Raw genomic sequence first — 19,108 nt, 5'->3', positions numbered from 1 at the left:
GTTGATACCTACTAGCTTTCTTCAGCAAATATCTGCGGCCCCCTGAGCTAGAGAGACGCTGGCGCTATACTTACCCATCCGCCACTTCCAGTACTTCCTTGAGGGAAGGACTTTCACGGAAACCACTGACTTCCACCCTGGCTAAAATCTCCGATCCCTGGTCAGCCCACTAACAGACACTTGTTTTACATCTCGGAGTACACCATCGACATCAAGCACATCTCTGGCAAAGACAACGTGGTCACGGACACCTTGTCAAGACACAGCATCCACTCGCTGGTCAACGGTCTGGACTTCACAGCACTGGCAGAGGCCCAGCAGCTGGATGACGAGATCCCGCAGCACAGGACCAATGTCGCAGGGTTTCGGCTTCAGGACGTTCCAGTCGGCACAGGTACTACCACCTTCCTGCGTGACGTGGCCACCGGGCAGGTTTGACCTATTGTCCCAACAGCATGGAGGCGATGAGCTTTTGACTCCATCCACAGGCTGGCACACCCATCCATCAGGACTACAGACCAGCTGGTGGTCAGCAAGTACATGTGGCATGGATTGCAGAAACAAGTCCAGGGGTGGGCCAAACAGCCAAAGTGCAGCGACACACCAAGGTCCCCCCATAGCCTTTTGAGCCGACGGAATGCAGGATTGACCACATTCATGTGGATTATAGTGGGACTCTTGCCAGTCTCTCAGGTTTTCCGCTATCTGTTCACAGTGGTCGACCATTTCACCTGGTGGCCAGAAGCAATCCTCCTAGCTGATACATCCATCAGGTCCTGTGCCAAAGCATTCCTCTTGTCGTGGATTGCAAGATTCAGACTGCCACAGCACATCACTTCTGACTGAGGCACACAGTTCACCTCCAGTTTGTGGACAGACGTTGCCAACCTGTAGGGCTCCCAGTTACACCATACGACGGCATACCACCTGCAACCCAACAGCATGGTGGAGCATTTCCACAGGCACCTCAAGATTGCCTCATGACCAGACTCAAGGGCCCCAACTGGGTGGACGAGCTACCATGGGCACTATTGGGCGTCCAAACAGCACCGAAAGAAGACCTCCAAGCATCCTCCGCTGAACTCGTCTACCTCCTGGTGGAATGCAGACCCTTCTTCCAGGCCAGGGAATTCTCAGCCATGCTGATTGCTGCAGTCTACATTCCACTTTTGGATAAGGAGGTGCTTCATTTTGGTAAGAAGAATCAGAATAGGACATATGTGGTAAATGGGAGAGCATTGAGGAATACAGAAGAGCAGAAAGATTTAGGAGTAACGGTACATCGTTCCCTGAAGGTAGAAACTCACGTGAATAGGGTGGTGAAGAAGGCTTTTAGTATGCTGGCCTTTATCAATCATTGCATGGAATATAGGAGTTGGGAGGTGATGTTGAGATTGTATAAGACGTTGGTGCGGCCTAATTTGGAGTTCTGTGTGCAGTTCTGGTCGCCTAATTATAGGAAGGATATAAACAGAGTGGAGAGAGTGCAGAGAAGGTTTACCAGAATGTTGCCTGGGTTTAAGCATCTGGAGTATGGGGAGAGATTGGACAGATTGGGTCTTTATTCTTTGGAGCGTAGAAGGTTGAGAGGGGATTTGATAGAAGTATTTAAGATTATGAAAGGGATAGACAGAATGGATGTGGATAGACTATTTCCGTTAAGAGGAGGAAAGTTTAAAACAAGAGGACATAAGTTAAGAATTAAGGGGCAGAGGTTTAGAGGTAACATGAGGGGGAACTTCTTTACTCAGAGAGTGGTAGCTGTGTGGAATGATCTTCCGGGAGAAATAGTGGCGGCGGAGTCAATTGTATTATTTAAGGTTGGACAGGTATATGGATGAGAAGAAGATGGAGGGTTATGGGTATTGTGCAGGGAGGTGGGACTAGAAAGGGGTGTTTGGTTCGGTGCGGACTAGAAGGGCCTAATGGCCTGTTTCCGTGCTGTAATTGTTATGTTATGTTATGTTAAGCCATGAAGGAGCTTTATGATGCCATCTGCAAAGCCCAGACTTCCCACCCTGACAGTACCATGATTGTTGCTGGCAAATTCAATCACAGCATCCTGAAAACAGTTTTATCACAGTTTTAATAACATGTGCACTTTGCCACCAGAGAGAGAACACCCCGCATTAGGTATACTCTAACATCCTTGATGCATACAAGGCTGCACCCTGTTCACCTTGGTTACTCAGATCACATATCTGTTTTGCTAATCCTGTCAAATCGACTGCTGGTAAAAGGAAACTAGATCAGTTCGCAGGGAGATCAGGACGTGTCTGGGGGATAGCAGCATTGCAAGACTGCTTTGAGCTCATCGACTGGAGCTGCTTAAGGGAGGCAGCCACCTACAACAATCATGTAAACATAGAGGAGTACATGAGCATTGAGGATGTTACCCAGACCAAATGCTTCACAACCAGGTCTAACCAGAAACCATGCTTGTTTACAGAGGTCTGGGCCCTTCTCAGAGCTCATGATGCTGCCTTCAGGACAAGGGATAGGATGGCACTGAGATCAGCCAGGGCTGAACTCTCGCATGCAATCCGGAAGGCAAAGCTAGGGTGCGCACAGAAGATTCACAGACACAAGACTACAATGGATCACTAGACAACCTTGTGAATTAAGAATGATGACGTCATCCTTCGGAACAGACTGAACATCTTCTATGCACGGTTTGATAAAACAGGGTGATGGCAAAGAAAGCTCCATGTCCCCCTGATGAACTGGCCCTCTGCATTGCCAAGGGGAGGAGAAAGTGAACCCACACAAGGTGGCTAGACCAGACAACATACCTGGTTGGGAACTGAAGGACTGCGCAGACTAATTGACGGAGAACTTCATAAATATCTTCAACACCTTACTGCTGCAGTCCAAACTGAGGACAATACTGGACAATTACAGGAAGGTCTCCGGGTATGTTTAATCTGGATAAAAGCAAAATCATGCCTTTGTCAAAAGGAGATTATGGACCCTATCAATGGGAAAGACAATTCACGTGGCCACAGGAAGGCATTAAATACTTAGGGATAAGAGTGGTTAAAGACCTATGCAATATATATAAATTAAATTATCTCCCTTTGCTCCAGAAGATCAAGGAGGACCTGACTAGATGGAAAACTCTGCCCATAACATTGGTGGGAAGAGTTAACTGTGTAAAAATGAAGGTGACGCCAAGACTACAATATCTTTTTCAAACATTGCCCATTTTGTTTCCCTAGTGCTTCTTTAAAATGCTCAATGGATATGCCAGAAACTTTTTTGTGGAATGGAAATGTGTCTAAAGTCTCCATGGAAAAGCTGACATGGGAATATAAATTGGGAGGCTTAAAACTGGCAGATTATTTTAAAAAAAATACTACTGGGTGGCCCAGGTGAGGTTTGTTGTCTAATTCTTTGAGGGAGTGAGCATAAATTTGGTTACATGTGGTAGGGGAAAAGATGGGAGGAGAATTTATATACAAATGGGATGCCAAATTAATTTTGAAAAAAAAAGATAACCCCATAATAAAACATGTGTGCCAGACATGGCAAAGAATAAATCAATATATTGGATTATAAGTGGGGTCATCTCCTAAAATGCCCTTGACCCAAAACAATTTAATACCCATGACTCTAGGCAATAAGATCCTGGATACCTGGTGCCGGAAGGGAATCAGGTGTATCAAGGGAACCTCATGTCATTTGAGCAGTTGAGGACTAAATATGTAATGTATGGTTTACTAAATATGTAATCCAATAGAACATTCTTTTGCTTTCTGCAATGAAGATCTTTCCTAAGGGATAAGCTGGGACCAACAATGATTCTGCCTGACTGTAGTGACATGGAGACTCTAATTTGAAAGAAGAATGTGTGTAAATTTATCTCTAGGATGTATTCCATAATCCAAAGTGAAGGCCTGAAACTGGGCTTACATCGATCAAGGGATAGATGGTGAATGATGGTGGGAAGATTTGTGTTTGAATAGCCTGACAGGAATTGTTAATGCCATACACATGGTGGTGCAATATAATTTCTTGCATCAGTTATACCTCACACCCGATAAAATTACACGTCAAAGCCAGAAATATCAGAAATGTGCTTTAGGTGTGGTTTAGAGGTTAGGGCCTTTGTCCACTCTACCTGGCTGTGTACAAGGGTGAGATCCTTCTGGGAAAACCTGGGGACACTGAAAAAAATTACAAAGGTGGATTTTCCACAGGATCTGGAGTTGTACCTTCTAGAGGACATTGGGGAAGTACAGTTTAGACTATCCAAACACCAAATTCAATTTGCGAAGGTCACCTTTTCAGTAGAAAGGAAGAAGAGTATAGCGGTTACGTGGAAGTCTGACTCCCAGCTAAATATCGTACAATGGAACATGGGAATACATTCCCCTGGAGAAAATCACCACAATTTATGGAAGAGGTATGACACATTTGTTGAACTATGGCAACCGTATCTAAGGCACATAAGTGTACAGATATAATTCACACCTCCCTCGCTCCCTGAATATGAGAAAAGAAACAATCTGTTCCAGCAGGTAAAGGATTAAGAATATGAAGGGGAATGTGGTGCAGACGATATGTTTTTGCCCCTACCTGCTTTTATTTAACATCCGAGGTCCTCTAGCCTTGAGAAGGATCATTGCTTTGTCGGTATTTAGATGGTGTTTGCATTTTTCTATTTTGGTATTTGTATAATTTAAGGGATAGAGAGGAGGAAATAAGGACTCTAAATCATATTATGTTGAAACAGAATGTAATATTTTGTTTATTGGATTTACATGCGTCTTTGGAAAATCAAAAATAAAATATTTTAAAAAAACATTAGCTGGCCTCATCAGCAACAATGATGAGTCACACTTGTTATGAACTAACAACCCTTTTAATTATTTTTGGGACTAAAGGGACTTTGTTAGCATTAACACAGGAACAGCAATGGAAAAGCCACCACACAATGGTAAATACTTTGTAGCCACTGAAAATGTAGTGGTGGCTGATCAATGCGAAATAACGTCACACAGAGTTGCAGGTAAATCAAACTCATTTCCTCAAGTCATACGTGTATTCTTTTTAAAACACTGAACCACACGTGTCACGTCATGACATCCCATGCTGGTTCATTAGTCTTCTGGGAGTTGCAGTCTATTTTATACTACTGCTACATGGGCCTACTTCCCAGAATCGGCACTATCACCTTAGTTTTTTGGGAGGTCGACCCCTGTGTCAGACTGCTGGTCATTGAATAGGGGCAGTTTTTGTCAACCTGGGCAGGCTTGAGCCTGGTAATTGTGAATGAGAGGCAGCCTGGAAGTGTCCAAGATGCAGGTTGACCTCGTTCCATCTTATCACCCTGTATGGTCTCTCATATGGTGCCGGCAAGAGCCGTCCATGTGTTCCTCTCTGCACAAACACATATTCACAGTCCTTCAGTTTATGTGATACAAAAGAAAAATGTTTGCCATAAGATGATGGTGGTACAGGGATAATTTGCCTACGGTTAGTCTGCTCAGCAGCTCTTTAGGATCTTCATCTTTACTGGATTTGTGTGGAATGAATTCCCCTGGGATCGCCAAAGGTGTGCCGTATACAAGCCCTGCAGTCGAAGTGTGAAGGTCCTCTTTTGGAGTTGTCCTAATGCCAAACAACACCAATGGTAATTCATCTGCCCACTTGGGACCGTCCAAATGGGCTATTGAGGCTAATTTAAGGTGATGATGAAATCGTTCAACCATTCCATTGGACTGCGGGTGATAGCTGCTTGTATGATGAAGCCTAGACCTGAGCAGCCAAGATAAGGCCATCCATAACGCATTGAGATCCTCTGTCAGAAGTGATGTGTGTTGGTAGGCCGAAGCGAGTCACCCAGGAATTAAGGAATGCTCATGCACAAGAGACGTGGAAGTATCCACCATGGGGACTGCCTCAGGCCATCTTGTAAACCTATCCATCACTGTGAAGAGATAGCGGTAGCCTCATGAAACTGGAATTGGTCCCACAATATCCACATGGTCGAAGCGGCGAGTTACCGGTGAGAAGGGTTGTAACGGTGCTTTCGTAAGCCAATGGACTTTGACTTTTTGACATGCTACACAAGATCTGGCCATTTGCATGACATCTTTCTTTAGACGGAGCCAAAAAAAAAAATCAGTCTAAAATCAGATGAAAGGTTGATCTAATTGATGGATGAGACAGACCATGGACAAAATAAAAAATGTGACCTCTCCATGAAGCTGGAACCACTGGCCGTGGATGTCCTGTTGACATGTAGCAAAAGAGCAGCTTGCCATCATCATTGATTTGCACATCCTTCCATTGTAGGTTGGTTATTGAGGTACGATATGACTCCATCTCATTGTCTTGTGCTTGGGCAGCGATGAGAGCCGTGTAGTCAATACTGTGGTTCATAGCTGATACCTCGAGCGCAATTGAGCAGCGAAGTGCATCAGCCACTACATTGTCTTTTCCAGAAATGTGCATTATTCTGGTAGAGAATTCCGAAATGAAAGATAACTGCTGCTGTTGTTGAGCTGACCAGGGCTCAGACACCTTCGAAAACGCGAAGGTCAAGGGTTTATGGTCTGTAAATATGGTGAAGTATCTGCCTTCCAAAAAGTAACGGAAGTGACGGATGAACAAATATATGGCTAGGAACTCTTTATCAAAGGTGCTGTATTTTTTTCCTCAGCCTCATGGAGGTGACAACTAAAGAATGCAAATGGCTTCCATTGTCCATCGACATACTGCTACAGAGCACCCCCTATGGCCATATCAGACACATCTGTTGAAAGGGCGGTGGCTGCATTTAGGACTGAATAACTGAGCATGGTTGTTGTTTAAGTAACCAAACTACTCAAGAAACTAAACTACCTATAGTTCCTTTGTCTTTATGAAACCATTTTGAGTTTCATCTGTGGCATTACCAGACAGCAGATTGATCAGAAGCTTCATAACATGAGCTGCTCCAGGAAGGAATCAATATTAACCATGCCCATGAAATCTTGCAGACCTTTGACAGTAGTTGGTCTGGAATATTCAGTAATGGTATCGATCTTCGAAGGCAGCAGAACCATGCCCTTGTTGGTGATTGTACACCCCAGGAATTCTATGGACTGTTGGTCCAAATTCTCGCAGACATCTAAAAGAGTGAACACAGATGTTCCATGTGGTCTTCTTTAGTTTTGCTGGGGACTAATATGTCATCTAGATAAATGAAGACGTTGGCCCATGCCACGCCCTACTGTGTCCATAATTCGCTAAAAGATCTGAGCTGCATTTTTTAACCCAAAAGGCATATGTAAAAATTTGGACAATCCAAAAGAGGTCATTATTGTTGTTTTTGGGATGTCGCCTGGTTCCACTGGCACCTGGTAATATTTGCGCACCAAGTCTACTTTTGAAACGATTTTCGCTCCATGAAGATTCACTGAAAAATCTTGCGTATGGGGAATAGAGTAGCGATCTGATATAGTGGCATTTTTGAGGCGTCTATAATCTCCACAAGGAATCCACCCTCTGGTGCATTTTTGATCTAAATGTAATGGAGATGCCAATGGGCTGTCAGACCTGCGAATTATCCCCAACTCTTCCATTTTTTGGAATTCTTGTTCAGCTAATTGCAGTTTCTCCGGAGGCAAGTGACATACCTTAGCATGAATGGGAAGACCCTTGATAGAAAGATGGTGAGTAACTCCATATTTCGCAGTGGGGGTTGAAAACTGTAATTTTGGGAAATCCTTCAACAAGTCTTGAGAACGTATCAACATAGCGCAGGAAGATGCAATTTTTCCAGGCGAATAGTCTGAAAGGTAGTACTATCCACCAGCCGCCGCTCTTTTAAATCCACCATGAACAAATGAGCTCGAAAGAAATCGGCCCCGAGTAGAGGTTGTGGCACTGCCACTATAATAAAAGGCCATGTGTAAATGTTCCCCTTGAAATGAATATTCATTTTATTTGGTGCCATACGAGGGTATGTTGGAACTATTGACTGCTGTGAGTTGGAGGTTAGGGGCAAGATAACATGTATCGAAACTGGTTGGTGGTGTGACAGATTATGTTATATTTTATATTGTATATAGATATGTTTTAAAGGAGATAAATTGTAGCCGGTTCTTTTAAACGTAGGTCACATACAAACACTTCAAAAGAGATCTCATTTAAAATGCCAGAGCTCTGCTCAAGCCAGACAGTCCAGGCTCTGAGTGGCTTTGCAAAAACTTTGAAGAATGCCTATAAGGACTTCACAAGTAGGACATGCTGTGGATTATTGTTTTGGAAAGAACAGATGAACGAACTCTGAAGATTGGGTCCAGTGCCGCAGTCTGAGGGCAGTGTGCTGTTCTAGGAGGGTCATGTGGTTTTCTCTGAGAGAGAAAGAATTCAGTTCTGCAGTTCAGCAGCTGGGACTGGAACAGGACAAGCTGGAAAGCTTATGGAAAAACCCCATTTGAAGATGGGTTGTGAGTTCTTAGTTCAGCCTGGTCAAAGCACTTGTAGTCCCTACAAGAGGAGACAGCTGGCTGTATAATGTTTCACTTGAAATAAGGGAAACAAAAAGGAACTCTGTGGTGACTTGAAAGAAAGAGGTAATCATCCAGAAAACCCTGATGGGGCAAGTTTCTTTGGAAAAGCACTAAAATGGCCAATCTGAAGGAATCAGTTGTGGGTATCCAACAAGCAACAACCCTCTCTTTGAAAACCAACAAGAACCTTCCTGAGCGTTAACCATTTACCTTTCAAGCACCAAAGCCTGGTGACGTTCATAAACGTTAAATTTTGTGCACAGTGTAGGAATTGCCTGATACCAGTGAACTTGGAGGAGTAATAAGTGAGATTGGACTGTGAAACAAATAACTTTTCTGAACTTATACACACATTACATACACGTGTGCTTGGCAAAGCACCAAAATGGCCAATATGAAGGAATCAGTTGTGGGTATCCATCAAGCAACAACCCTCTCTTTGAAAACCAACAAGAACCTTCCTGAACTTGTACACATATTACATACACGTGTGCTTAGAATTAGAAGGGGGTTAAGTTAATAATAATAAGTTAAACATGAAAACAGGATTTAAAGATAATTAAAAGCAACTTTTGTTTAAGTAACTATTTGTCTTGGTGAATTTCTATTGCTGGTGGGTTTTGGGGTCCATTGGGCCAATAAAGAATGGAAAAACACTAACCTCCTGTGTCCATCAAAAATATACGTTGGGATAGCTGATCCCAAACATATAGAAGGCTTGTAGATTTTCGGCCAACCATTAATGACGGTTGGCCAGGTCATTTCCTGAGAACGCACAGGGTGGCAGGCACGTATGTGTATCGACTCTCCCCAAAGCCAGTGGTAAAAACACTAGGTGGAAGTGTCGACAGGCTGTCTGCCTGACTTGAGACGTTGCTCCTGATGGTGTGTTGAGAATGTTGGCTTGGGAAGTAGCGTCAACAACAGAGGTGCTGGGTGTGGGCAGCTGTGATGCAGTGACATTGTCCGAAGATCTTTTGGTGTGTTTTTTTTGCCAGCCACAGGATGTCTGCCTCTGCAGCTACTGCCCTGGGGTCTTCAAAAGAACTCTGCAATAATAAAAGTCTAATGTCTTCTGGCTTCCTCTCCAGGAAAAGCTGTTCGAATAACATATCTGGCCGTTAGCCAGATCTCAGGAACAGCATGTCGTCCATTAGTTCAGATGGGACGTGTCACCCACCTCCTCCATGTTTAACAGTCTGACGGCCCTCTCTCTGCAGGACATGCCATAAATTCGCAGCAGGAGCGCTTTTAGAGTGTCATTCTTGTGCTCTCCAGGCTTCGGTGGATCGTGCAGGATATCATCGACTCGCTTAGCAGTGGCTTGGTCCAAGGCACTGACGAGGTAATAACAGCATGTCCACTTTGATCTTCCTGAGGTAAAATTGTGCCTCAGCCTGACAAAATCACAGCTCTGATTCTGCAGTCCAGAAGGGCAGTAACTTAACAGCATCTGCTCCAGTATCCATATGGTCCAAAAGTTCATTTTGGAACAGTTGGAGACATCAGTTGTAGCCATCGAAAACTCAGAGGTGGCTGATGAATTCAAAATAATGACACACACCGTTGCAGGAACATCAGAACTTATTTACTCGAGTCATGTGCATATTCTTTTAAAATACTGAACCATGTGAGTCAGGTCTTGTTATTATGATGACCCATGTCAGTTCACTAGACTTCTGGGAGTTGCAGTCTATCAATAGTGCTGCTCCATGTTTTTAATTAAATTATTAACAACATAACTCTAAACTTAATCCCACTATGAACAAATGTAAATTTATGCATGTGTGTGTATAATTAAAGTCCACTCTGAAAAGTCAGTCTTTAAAAGTTCAACATCATTTTAGTCTTAAATTCTCAGTTCAGAAATTATTATAAAGCACTTTTCAATATCATATCTTCAGGCCTCTTTACTTACAAAGTGGTTATTTTCTTCCAAGATGAATTCACAAACCCAGACAAGGGTTAAACAAATGTAATCTTTTTCCACGATGAAGTCACAAACCAGACAAGGGTTAAACAAAGTGGCCAAAGAAAAATAGACCCAGTAGAAATCAGCAGACAGCAAAATGGTTTCCTGATTTTAAAAGCCACTAATTCTGTGTTCCCCTTTTCCTAGGAGTAACACACAGCAGCACCAATTCTCGCTACTGTAACTCAGCCTTGTCTTTCATCAGGTTGCAATCCCTGTGTCACAGGGGTTTTGACTTCTGTACTCTCCAATCTGAACTCTTCCAAAACTCCACTCAAAATGTCTGAATTCGGTAATATACTTATCCAAATCATATGATCATTACATCACCAAGATAAGTCCCTGTTCTTGGAAACCACATGACCATAACAACCTCTGACCTCATCTTTGTTCAACAGGCTTAAGGGGCTTTGATTAAAAGGAGATAGCTTCCTCAGCAGTTCTTGAATAATTAAGACTCACCTGGAATCCATTAGCTCTGTCTATCCAAAACATGTCGACTCCAAGAAGGAACATTTCTCAGAAAACAATGGTTCCCTGTACCAACCCACAGTTAACTTCCTAATAATATAGATACATTATTTTAACTCTATAATTTACTTTAAGACATTTTACAAAAGAAATATAATTTAACATTAAAGATTAACATAAATCCATTGCACACTACAGAGAAGAGTTGGAAAATCTTGTGACCTGGTGTGAGAGAAACAACCCGAGTCTCAACGTGAATAAACCATATAACACATAACAATTACAGTACGGAAACAGGCCATCTCAGCCCTTCTAGTCCATACCGATTTAAGTGATCTCCTCTAGTCCAACTGACCTGCTCTCTGCCCATAACCCTCCAATCCACTCACATCCATGCACTTATCCAACCCTCTCTTAAATGACAAAATTGACCTTGCTGCAACTACCTCTTCCGGAAGGTCATTCAACTCAGCCACCACTCTCTGAGTGAAGAAGCTCCCTCTCATGTTACTTCTAAACTTTTGCCCCCTAACCCTTAATTTATGGCCCCTTGTTCCAATCTCACCTACCCTCAAGGGGTAGAGCCTATTCACATCTACTCTATCTATCCCCCTCATAATTTTAAATACCTCTATCAAATCCCCCCTCAGCCTTATATGGTCCAATGAATAAAGACCAGTCTAATCAATCTTTCTTTGTATTCTAGATACTGCAGTCCAGGCAACATTTTAGTAAATCTTCTCTGCACCCTCCCTACCTTATTGAAATCCTTCCTATAATTTGGAGACCAGAACTGCACACAGAATTCCAAATTTGGCCTCGCCAATGCCTTGTTTTTTTTTGTTTCTTTTTTTTAATCTTTTTTTCCTCCCCTACCAATGTAAACAACTTACCTACCTCTATCTTATCTATTGCCTTTCATAATTTTGTATGTTCATATAAGATCCCTTTTCATTCTTCTAAATTCCAGCAAGTACAGCCCCAGATGACACAATCTCTCCTCATAGCCTAACCTCTTTATCCCTGGAATCAACCTGGTGAACTCCTCTGGACCACCTCCAAAAACAATGTATTCTTCCTCAAGAATGGAAACCAGGTGCAAGGAGGACCAGGAACAAACACCCTCCACTACACATCAACAACTGTGTATTAGAGAGAGTGGATAACACCAAGTTCCTTGGAGTTCACTTAACTAGTGACCTATCATGGACATTGAACAACTCCTCACTTGTCAGGAAGGTGCAATAGCAACTACACTTTCTGAGAAGACTAAAATTTGATCTGCGCACTCTCCAACCAGATGACATTAACATTGACCTCCTGTTTCCATTCAATCTATCCCCTATCACCCTCTCTTTCTCTTTCCTTGCTTAAGAGGGCAAGGCTACCAGCCACCAATATGTCAACCTTATTTAGGAGCTCTATTGAGAGCGTCCTGGCCAGCTTCATCATAGCGTGGTACGGTTGCTGTAGAGAAATGGATCAGAGGTCAATCGATAGGATCATAAAAATGGCAGGGAGGATCACAGGAGATCTCCCCCCCCCCACGGCCGCCCCAACCCAATGACATGATCTACCAGGATTGTTGACTGAAGAGGGCGTGCAAAATCATTGAGGATCCCTTCCATCCTGCCCACAGCATCTTTCAACTGCTCCTGTTGGGTGAGAGATACAGGAGTATCCAAGCCAGCACCACCAGGCTGAGGAACAGCTTCTTCCCACAGGCAGTGAGAATGCTGAACAACCAAAGGAACTGCTCACACTAAACATCCAAGACTCATTTGTACAAAACAATATTCATTTATTTATTTTTAAAGATATAAATGCATATGTATTATTTGCCTGTATGTGTGTTATGTCTGGTTGCATGTCTGCATGTTTTTGCATCGAGGATCAGAGAGCGCTGTTTTGTCAGGTGGTACTTGTACAATCAGATGACATGGTATGAGCAAAAGACAGGCAGCTGCCTGAATAAAAAGGAGGAGAGGAGGGAAAAAGGGACAGGGAGAGGAGCACAGGACAACAGGCAGGTTATAAGTGGATATAGGTGGGAGGGCAGAAGAGATAAAAATTGAGGCGATGAGGGAGGGGGTAGTTCTGAATGGAATGAGAAGGGGTGGAAACTGAAGGAAAGGAGACAGAAGGAAAGAGAAAAAGAGGGAGACAGGAGAGGGGTCGAATGGAAACTGGAGGTCAATGTTAATGTCATCTGGTTGGAGAGCGCGCAGATCAAGTTTTAGGTGCTTTTCCTCCAATTTGCAAGGGGCCAGGTTTGGCATTGCCGTGAGGCCATGGACAGACATATCAGGGTGGGAATGGATGTGGAATTGAAATACTTGCCTATTGGGAGATCTTTGCTTCCTATAAATGGTGAATAATCCTGCTGAGTTTCTCCAGCACTTCTGTGTAATAAACTACAATCCCAGCGTCTGCATATTTTTCCATTTAAAATACTATTTTATATTGTATTTTTATATATGTATGTGATTATTATGTGAGAAATGTGTGCACTGTGGTCTGCAGAAACACTGTTTAATAAACATGAACTCAAGGTTTGCCTGGTGCAGAGGATAGCTAGAAACCCTGCAGGATGAGAAACAAGACGTGTCGAAGGTAGACAAACCCTCCTGTAGAGTCAACGGTCATCTCGCAAATATGTCTGCCCATTCACTGCAACAGAACTTTCCCCAGCAGACTTGGACCTCACCATGCCGCTGGATCCGGGAGGGGTGTTGAGAGGGTGGGTCTGGACCTGTGCAACTCAACTAAAATCTATTCACGCACACACTGCTACTTTCTGAGGAGTGGAGTATCCTCATAAGAAACCCCACAAACTGAAATGATCCATCATCATCCTATGGGATGGACAGCCAGAAGAGAATTGTGATAGATGTAAATCAGAAGTGACTTCTTAACTCATACATTTTGGTCATGCTCTATGTTAGAGAGGTATTGGATAAATATTTTTAAGACTTTGTCAGCTAAACTGCATAAAAAATTTTGACCTAACCCATTGGCTGCTCTTTTTGGAAATATAGTTTCCCACTTCCACTATCAGGTTGTAGCCTTTTCTACATTGTTGGCTTGAGGAGCTATTTTATTTAAATGGAGAGATTCTAATCTACCTACCATGACTCAATGGTTTTCTCAAATTATGTCATGTTTAAGTTAAGAGAAAATTAGGAGTTGTACATTTGATACCTGTTAAATTTGAAGAGACTTAGTGACACTTTATAAATTATTTCCACGTCTTAATTAGTATACTTATTTTACTTCCTTTCTCTTTGTTGAAGACCAGACAATTAATTTTTATGAAGAAATTTTCAGTATAGGCTGCCCAGTCTTTTTCCTTTTTTAATTTTTTTTCTTAGATTAGATTATTATGATAATTTTTTTCTTTTTTTTTTAAATATTTCAGTTTGAGGAGATAAGAACATATTTGCTAATTGTGGTGTAATGCAATATGTTATATGTCATATAGTGATTTTTTTTTCCCTGTTTAATTATGCACTCCTATTCTACTCGTGTAATATATACCTATAACATGATCAATAAATAGAAAGATAAAGAAAAAAATACACACGTCACTGTAAATGTGTGGAAAAGAAAAAGTGTATATCATGGCTATTGTGATTTATGGTGTGAAAAATAAAAAATTTAATTAAAAAAAAAATACACAACAAGAGGAATTAGATATCCCAGCTCTAATCGACTCCAGTTTGTTTCTTTAGAGGCTGGCAGAGCAAATGGTGAACTGAAATTCCATGTGTACTCAGGAGAAGACATTGAAGAATCTACAATGTCAAGTTATTTTTATATTATGTTATATCTTTACTTTTACAGTTCAAACATCCCAATTCATTAAAAAGGGTTATTGGGTTCATTAAAATACATTTTTAAAATGGATTGATTATTGTAATATCGAGTACAGCTTAATCAACCCCACCCTCTAATTTTAATATCTGAAAATTCTTCATTTACTTTTAATCTTTATTTCCTCAAAATGTGAGAGCCAAACACTGCAGCACATCTTGAACATCACTATCCGATTCAGTTAATGAATACTGTCCTCACCAAAACTGACAGATTACACCCAAGGTCATTTTACATTCCACAAACAACCCTAGATCCACAACTTCAAAAATCTCTTTACTTCAAGATCTCTGAACCTGATTCAACGCCAAATTTCTAAGGTGATTTCAGAAAGAACCACAAGGCAGCCTCATCTAAAAGTTTATCCAAATGCCTGCCTTAGCACTACATCTTTGTACAACGCCTAACTCCAATAATCCTCTTGACCATTCTGTTTTGAAGTTGTTCAATCCAGTGTGCATCCTCGAATGCTTCACCAGAGTGGAAAATCTCTAAATATATCCCAGTGATTTTGATCAGTATGCAACCTTACCAATTTTCTTTGTGCCTCACAACACTCAACATGCTTAACTTCTAATCTCGGTTGCCAGACTCTGTGGTTCTTTGTGACCATGCGTAAACTTTGCTCAATTTTAATCTGTCTCAAGAATGCCAGGATATACAACTATTTCTCCTTCACGATGACAAATTAAGATACATTCCAAAGCTCTGTTCTTAATATTTTATTTCCAATGTTCAAATGAATTAATTAATTTACTTTAGACATGGGGTATGCTTCCAAATGTATACTAATAACACAATTTTATTCTGATATCACTTCTGTTTGATTTCTCAGCTAACATAAAAGGTGATATTTAACAATAATTTTAACCCAATATTGTGATAGCATAAATTGCTTTCCTTCATCGAAAATTGTTGCTCCTTCAAGCTGAATCCAAATGGATTGTCATTTTTATAGCAAAGCTTCAAACTGGACATCAAAAGCTCAATTAACTTTACATATTTACACATTACCACCAAGAAATTCATCTTGCAAATGTAGGGTCAGGGTCAACATATCCCATTTTGCTTCTGAACAGTGACAGGGTCAAATAGGCTGATATGATTGTAGGATACATTTAGCACCACTGCAGTTGTAAACTTCTGCACAAATAAAGACTGAAACAGCAAAAATAGATTTCAATATATCAGCTGGAAACAAAGACAACACTGAATTAATAAAAACATATCCACACTCCAAAAACTCATGCACAGAATACAGGAGCAGCATACAAATTTAAAATTTCAGTGGACAAAATATAAATAAATACCTGCAATGGTGAGGCTCCATCGATAGAATTCCAGGGAATCATTAATGAGGTGTACAACTGCATCCATAATTTCACGCACAATTCCTTACACAATCTGCAAAAAACAAAAATACAATTTTGGTTGGCCAATTAATCCGGTTAAATCCTTTGAACTTTGAAATTCTACTTCTTCACAAACTAACCAAAACATTTTATGGTCCATATCATGCAGTTTGTGGGATCTTTATTACAAATTGAGTTGCTCTTTCTGGAAGGAGTTCCTTTAAACTTCTTTTTAATCAACCTTTAAATTAACCTTCCTTTTATCCTCTTCTTCCGCTCAGAGCTAGCATTTTTGATTACGTTCCTGAGTGACAGCATGGTATGGTTTCCCAAATTAAAAAGGCACAAGAACTTAAAATTTGATCTACAACAGGGGAAAGTGAGCTGACAGGTCGATGCATGGTATTGGTCTGCAGCAACATGGTTCAGCTGTATCCATGGCCCAAGGCATTTATTTTTTATTTAGACATAAAGCACAGTAACAGGTCCTTTTGGCTCATGAGTCTGGGCTGCCCAATAAAACCCAATTGACCTACAACCCTGGTAAGTTTTGAAGGTTGGGAGAAAACCGGACCATCCAGAGAAAACCCATGCAGACATCGGGAGAATGTACAAAGTCCTTACAGACAGCACCTGATTCAAACGGGTCGCTAGTGCTGTAACAGTGATGTACTAACTGCTGTGTTGTGCACTGCTGAATGGACATTACAAACTTTCTTCCCAAATTAGCATGTAAAATGACTACAGCTGTCAAGTGGAGAATTACAAAAGAAAAACAACACACCAACTGGTGGAAAAGGTTTCTTCATATGTCTAAAATACATGACCCTCTCACTTTTAAACTATGCTCCCTAGTGCTAAATACCCCCAATAAGGGGAACATAAGCCTCTTTTATACTTGCATCCCACTAAATTAGCCTTTCAGTGTCTCAGGATAGGAATGGCGTTTTTGCTGTTCATACTTGACTACTCTTAACTAGAACACTGCAGGTGTTCACATTTTCAAGGAACCATCCACGTGGTTAGGACTGTTCGACCTTCTACCTGTGATGTCATGATGCACCAAGCAATGGTGGACCTGCCCTAAATCCTGATCTATGCATTAAGAACTTATATTTGAACAAAATTAATCATGCCTAATTATAACACAATTAAACTTTATGTACAGCACAGTATGAACCCTTCAGCCCCAACCTATATAAATCTTTTATAAAGGACCACGAGAAAGTGCCAGCAATAACTCACAATAGCGGACCATTTTCAAACAATGTGGGAAAGTTGGTAGCTCGCGTACAATTTATACAGCGCAGGAAAGTTGGTAGCGCTATCGTGCACAATTTATAAATACCGTGGGAAAAAGTGATGCTGGACTTGCCTCCCAGAATGCTGTGCAGCAGACAAAGGACTGTATGGACAGCTGCATGCATGGAGCACTCATGGAGGGGTTTCACTGCCATATGGCATTCTGGGAAGTCAGGTCCACCATCGCCTTTTCCCCACGGACTTTATAAATTGTGCGCTATAATGCTACCAACTTTCCCACGCTGTAAAAATTGCCCACTATTTACCCTCTCTCCTTCGCGTTGCGACTTTCCCACGCAAAGTTTATACCTTCATTTTAATCTTTTTCTTCCTTCACATTCCTGCTCTCAGGCAAAAACTTGGGTCATTTCTGTCTTAGAATGCAACTGCCCATTCTATACTTGGTTGATTACAATGCTGGTGTCTGCAGATGCCAGGGATTGAACTAGGGGTCAAGGCAATCATTCCCCAGCATGAGATGATTTTCATTCCACACTGGACCCTTTTTAAGCCAATTGGCTATTAATTCCTAGGACCACTTGCAAGTGTGAAAGGGGCTATACTTTTAGCATCCATCTAACCAACCCTCCTCAGATTATTAAATGTTTTGGTAAGATCTGCCAGATTCCAAAGAGCCAAGAACTAACTTGTTCAACCTTTCTTCAGGAATCAACCTATTAATACTGGAAAAACTCAACAGGTCACGCAATGTTTATAGGGCCTGAGCCTATTGTCAAGGTATGACCAAAACTTTTTTTTCTCCCATTTTCAATCCATTAAACCATCTCTGCTTTTCATTCAATGCATGTATATACATACTTAAATATGGATGCCAACAGTATGCCATGCCAGGTGTAATCTCACCAGCAAACTGTATTTTCTTTCTTGTTGCCCTTGCAATAAATGCAAATGTTTCATTAGCTGTACTAATAAATTTCTGTTTCATGGACTAGTGCTCCCATATCTCAAACATTTTCAGCCAGTGGAAACAACTTTCCTGCATCTATCTTAAAAGTTCAAAAGTTCAGTATTATTGTCAGACTTCACAAATGACATCATATACAACCCTGAGATTTTTCCCCTGCAGGCCAGGCAGAATTTCTACTTGTCTATCCCGTAATTTTACCTATTTCTATAAGATTGCCACTCATTTTTTTCCTGAATTCTTTTCTCAAGTTAGGAGTCCAAAACAGTATGCTTCAGTGGCAGCTTAACCAGTACTCTGTACAGTTGTAGCAGAAAATCCCTGCTCTTGAATTCAATCCCTCGAGCATGAAGTCCAACATTCTATTTGCATTCTTGATCACTTGTTGTATCTACAAGCCAGCCTTTTGCGATTCATGCACAGACACTCCCAATTTCCTCTGCACAACAGCATGCTGAAAACTTTCACCATGTACAGTAAATGGCCTGGTAGCTGGCACCTATGGGAATTGGTAAATGCCGGATAAGTGAATTTTTCCAGTTGCTTGAGACTGCGTGGAGCTTGATTGGCGAACTAACAGCGAAGTGCACCAATTTTAAACTTCCATATTTTTAAACTTTATTTTCTGCAATTTTTTTGCCAATTACTTGAATTCCAGATAGCAGGGGTTTTTTTCTGAAAATAATAATCAGATCTTCTCTATCCTCTT

General features: G+C 41.4%; 1 protein-coding gene across 4 annotated transcripts in view; it reads right to left on the bottom strand.

The window, feature by feature from the left end:
• Positions 1-19,108, bottom strand: part of elovl4a (ELOVL fatty acid elongase 4a) — a 69,623-nt gene that overhangs the window by 41,008 nt on the left and 9,507 nt on the right. For all 4 annotated transcript variants that reach the window (XM_069887400.1, XM_069887398.1, XM_069887396.1 and 1 more), the window contains one exon: positions 16,131-16,224. In XM_069887400.1, coding sequence (XP_069743501.1) covers positions 16,131-16,197 — 67 coding nt within the window. In that variant the 5' untranslated portion in view covers positions 16,198-16,224. The remainder of the gene's footprint in view (positions 1-16,130; positions 16,225-19,108) is intronic.

This window comes from Narcine bancroftii, chromosome 6 (genome assembly GCF_036971445.1).
Source record: "Narcine bancroftii isolate sNarBan1 chromosome 6, sNarBan1.hap1, whole genome shotgun sequence".
Classification (NCBI taxonomy): domain Eukaryota; kingdom Metazoa; phylum Chordata; class Chondrichthyes; order Torpediniformes; family Narcinidae; genus Narcine; species Narcine bancroftii.
Note: the sequence above shows the minus strand (reverse complement) of the source record. Positions and strands in the feature narration are given on the sequence as shown.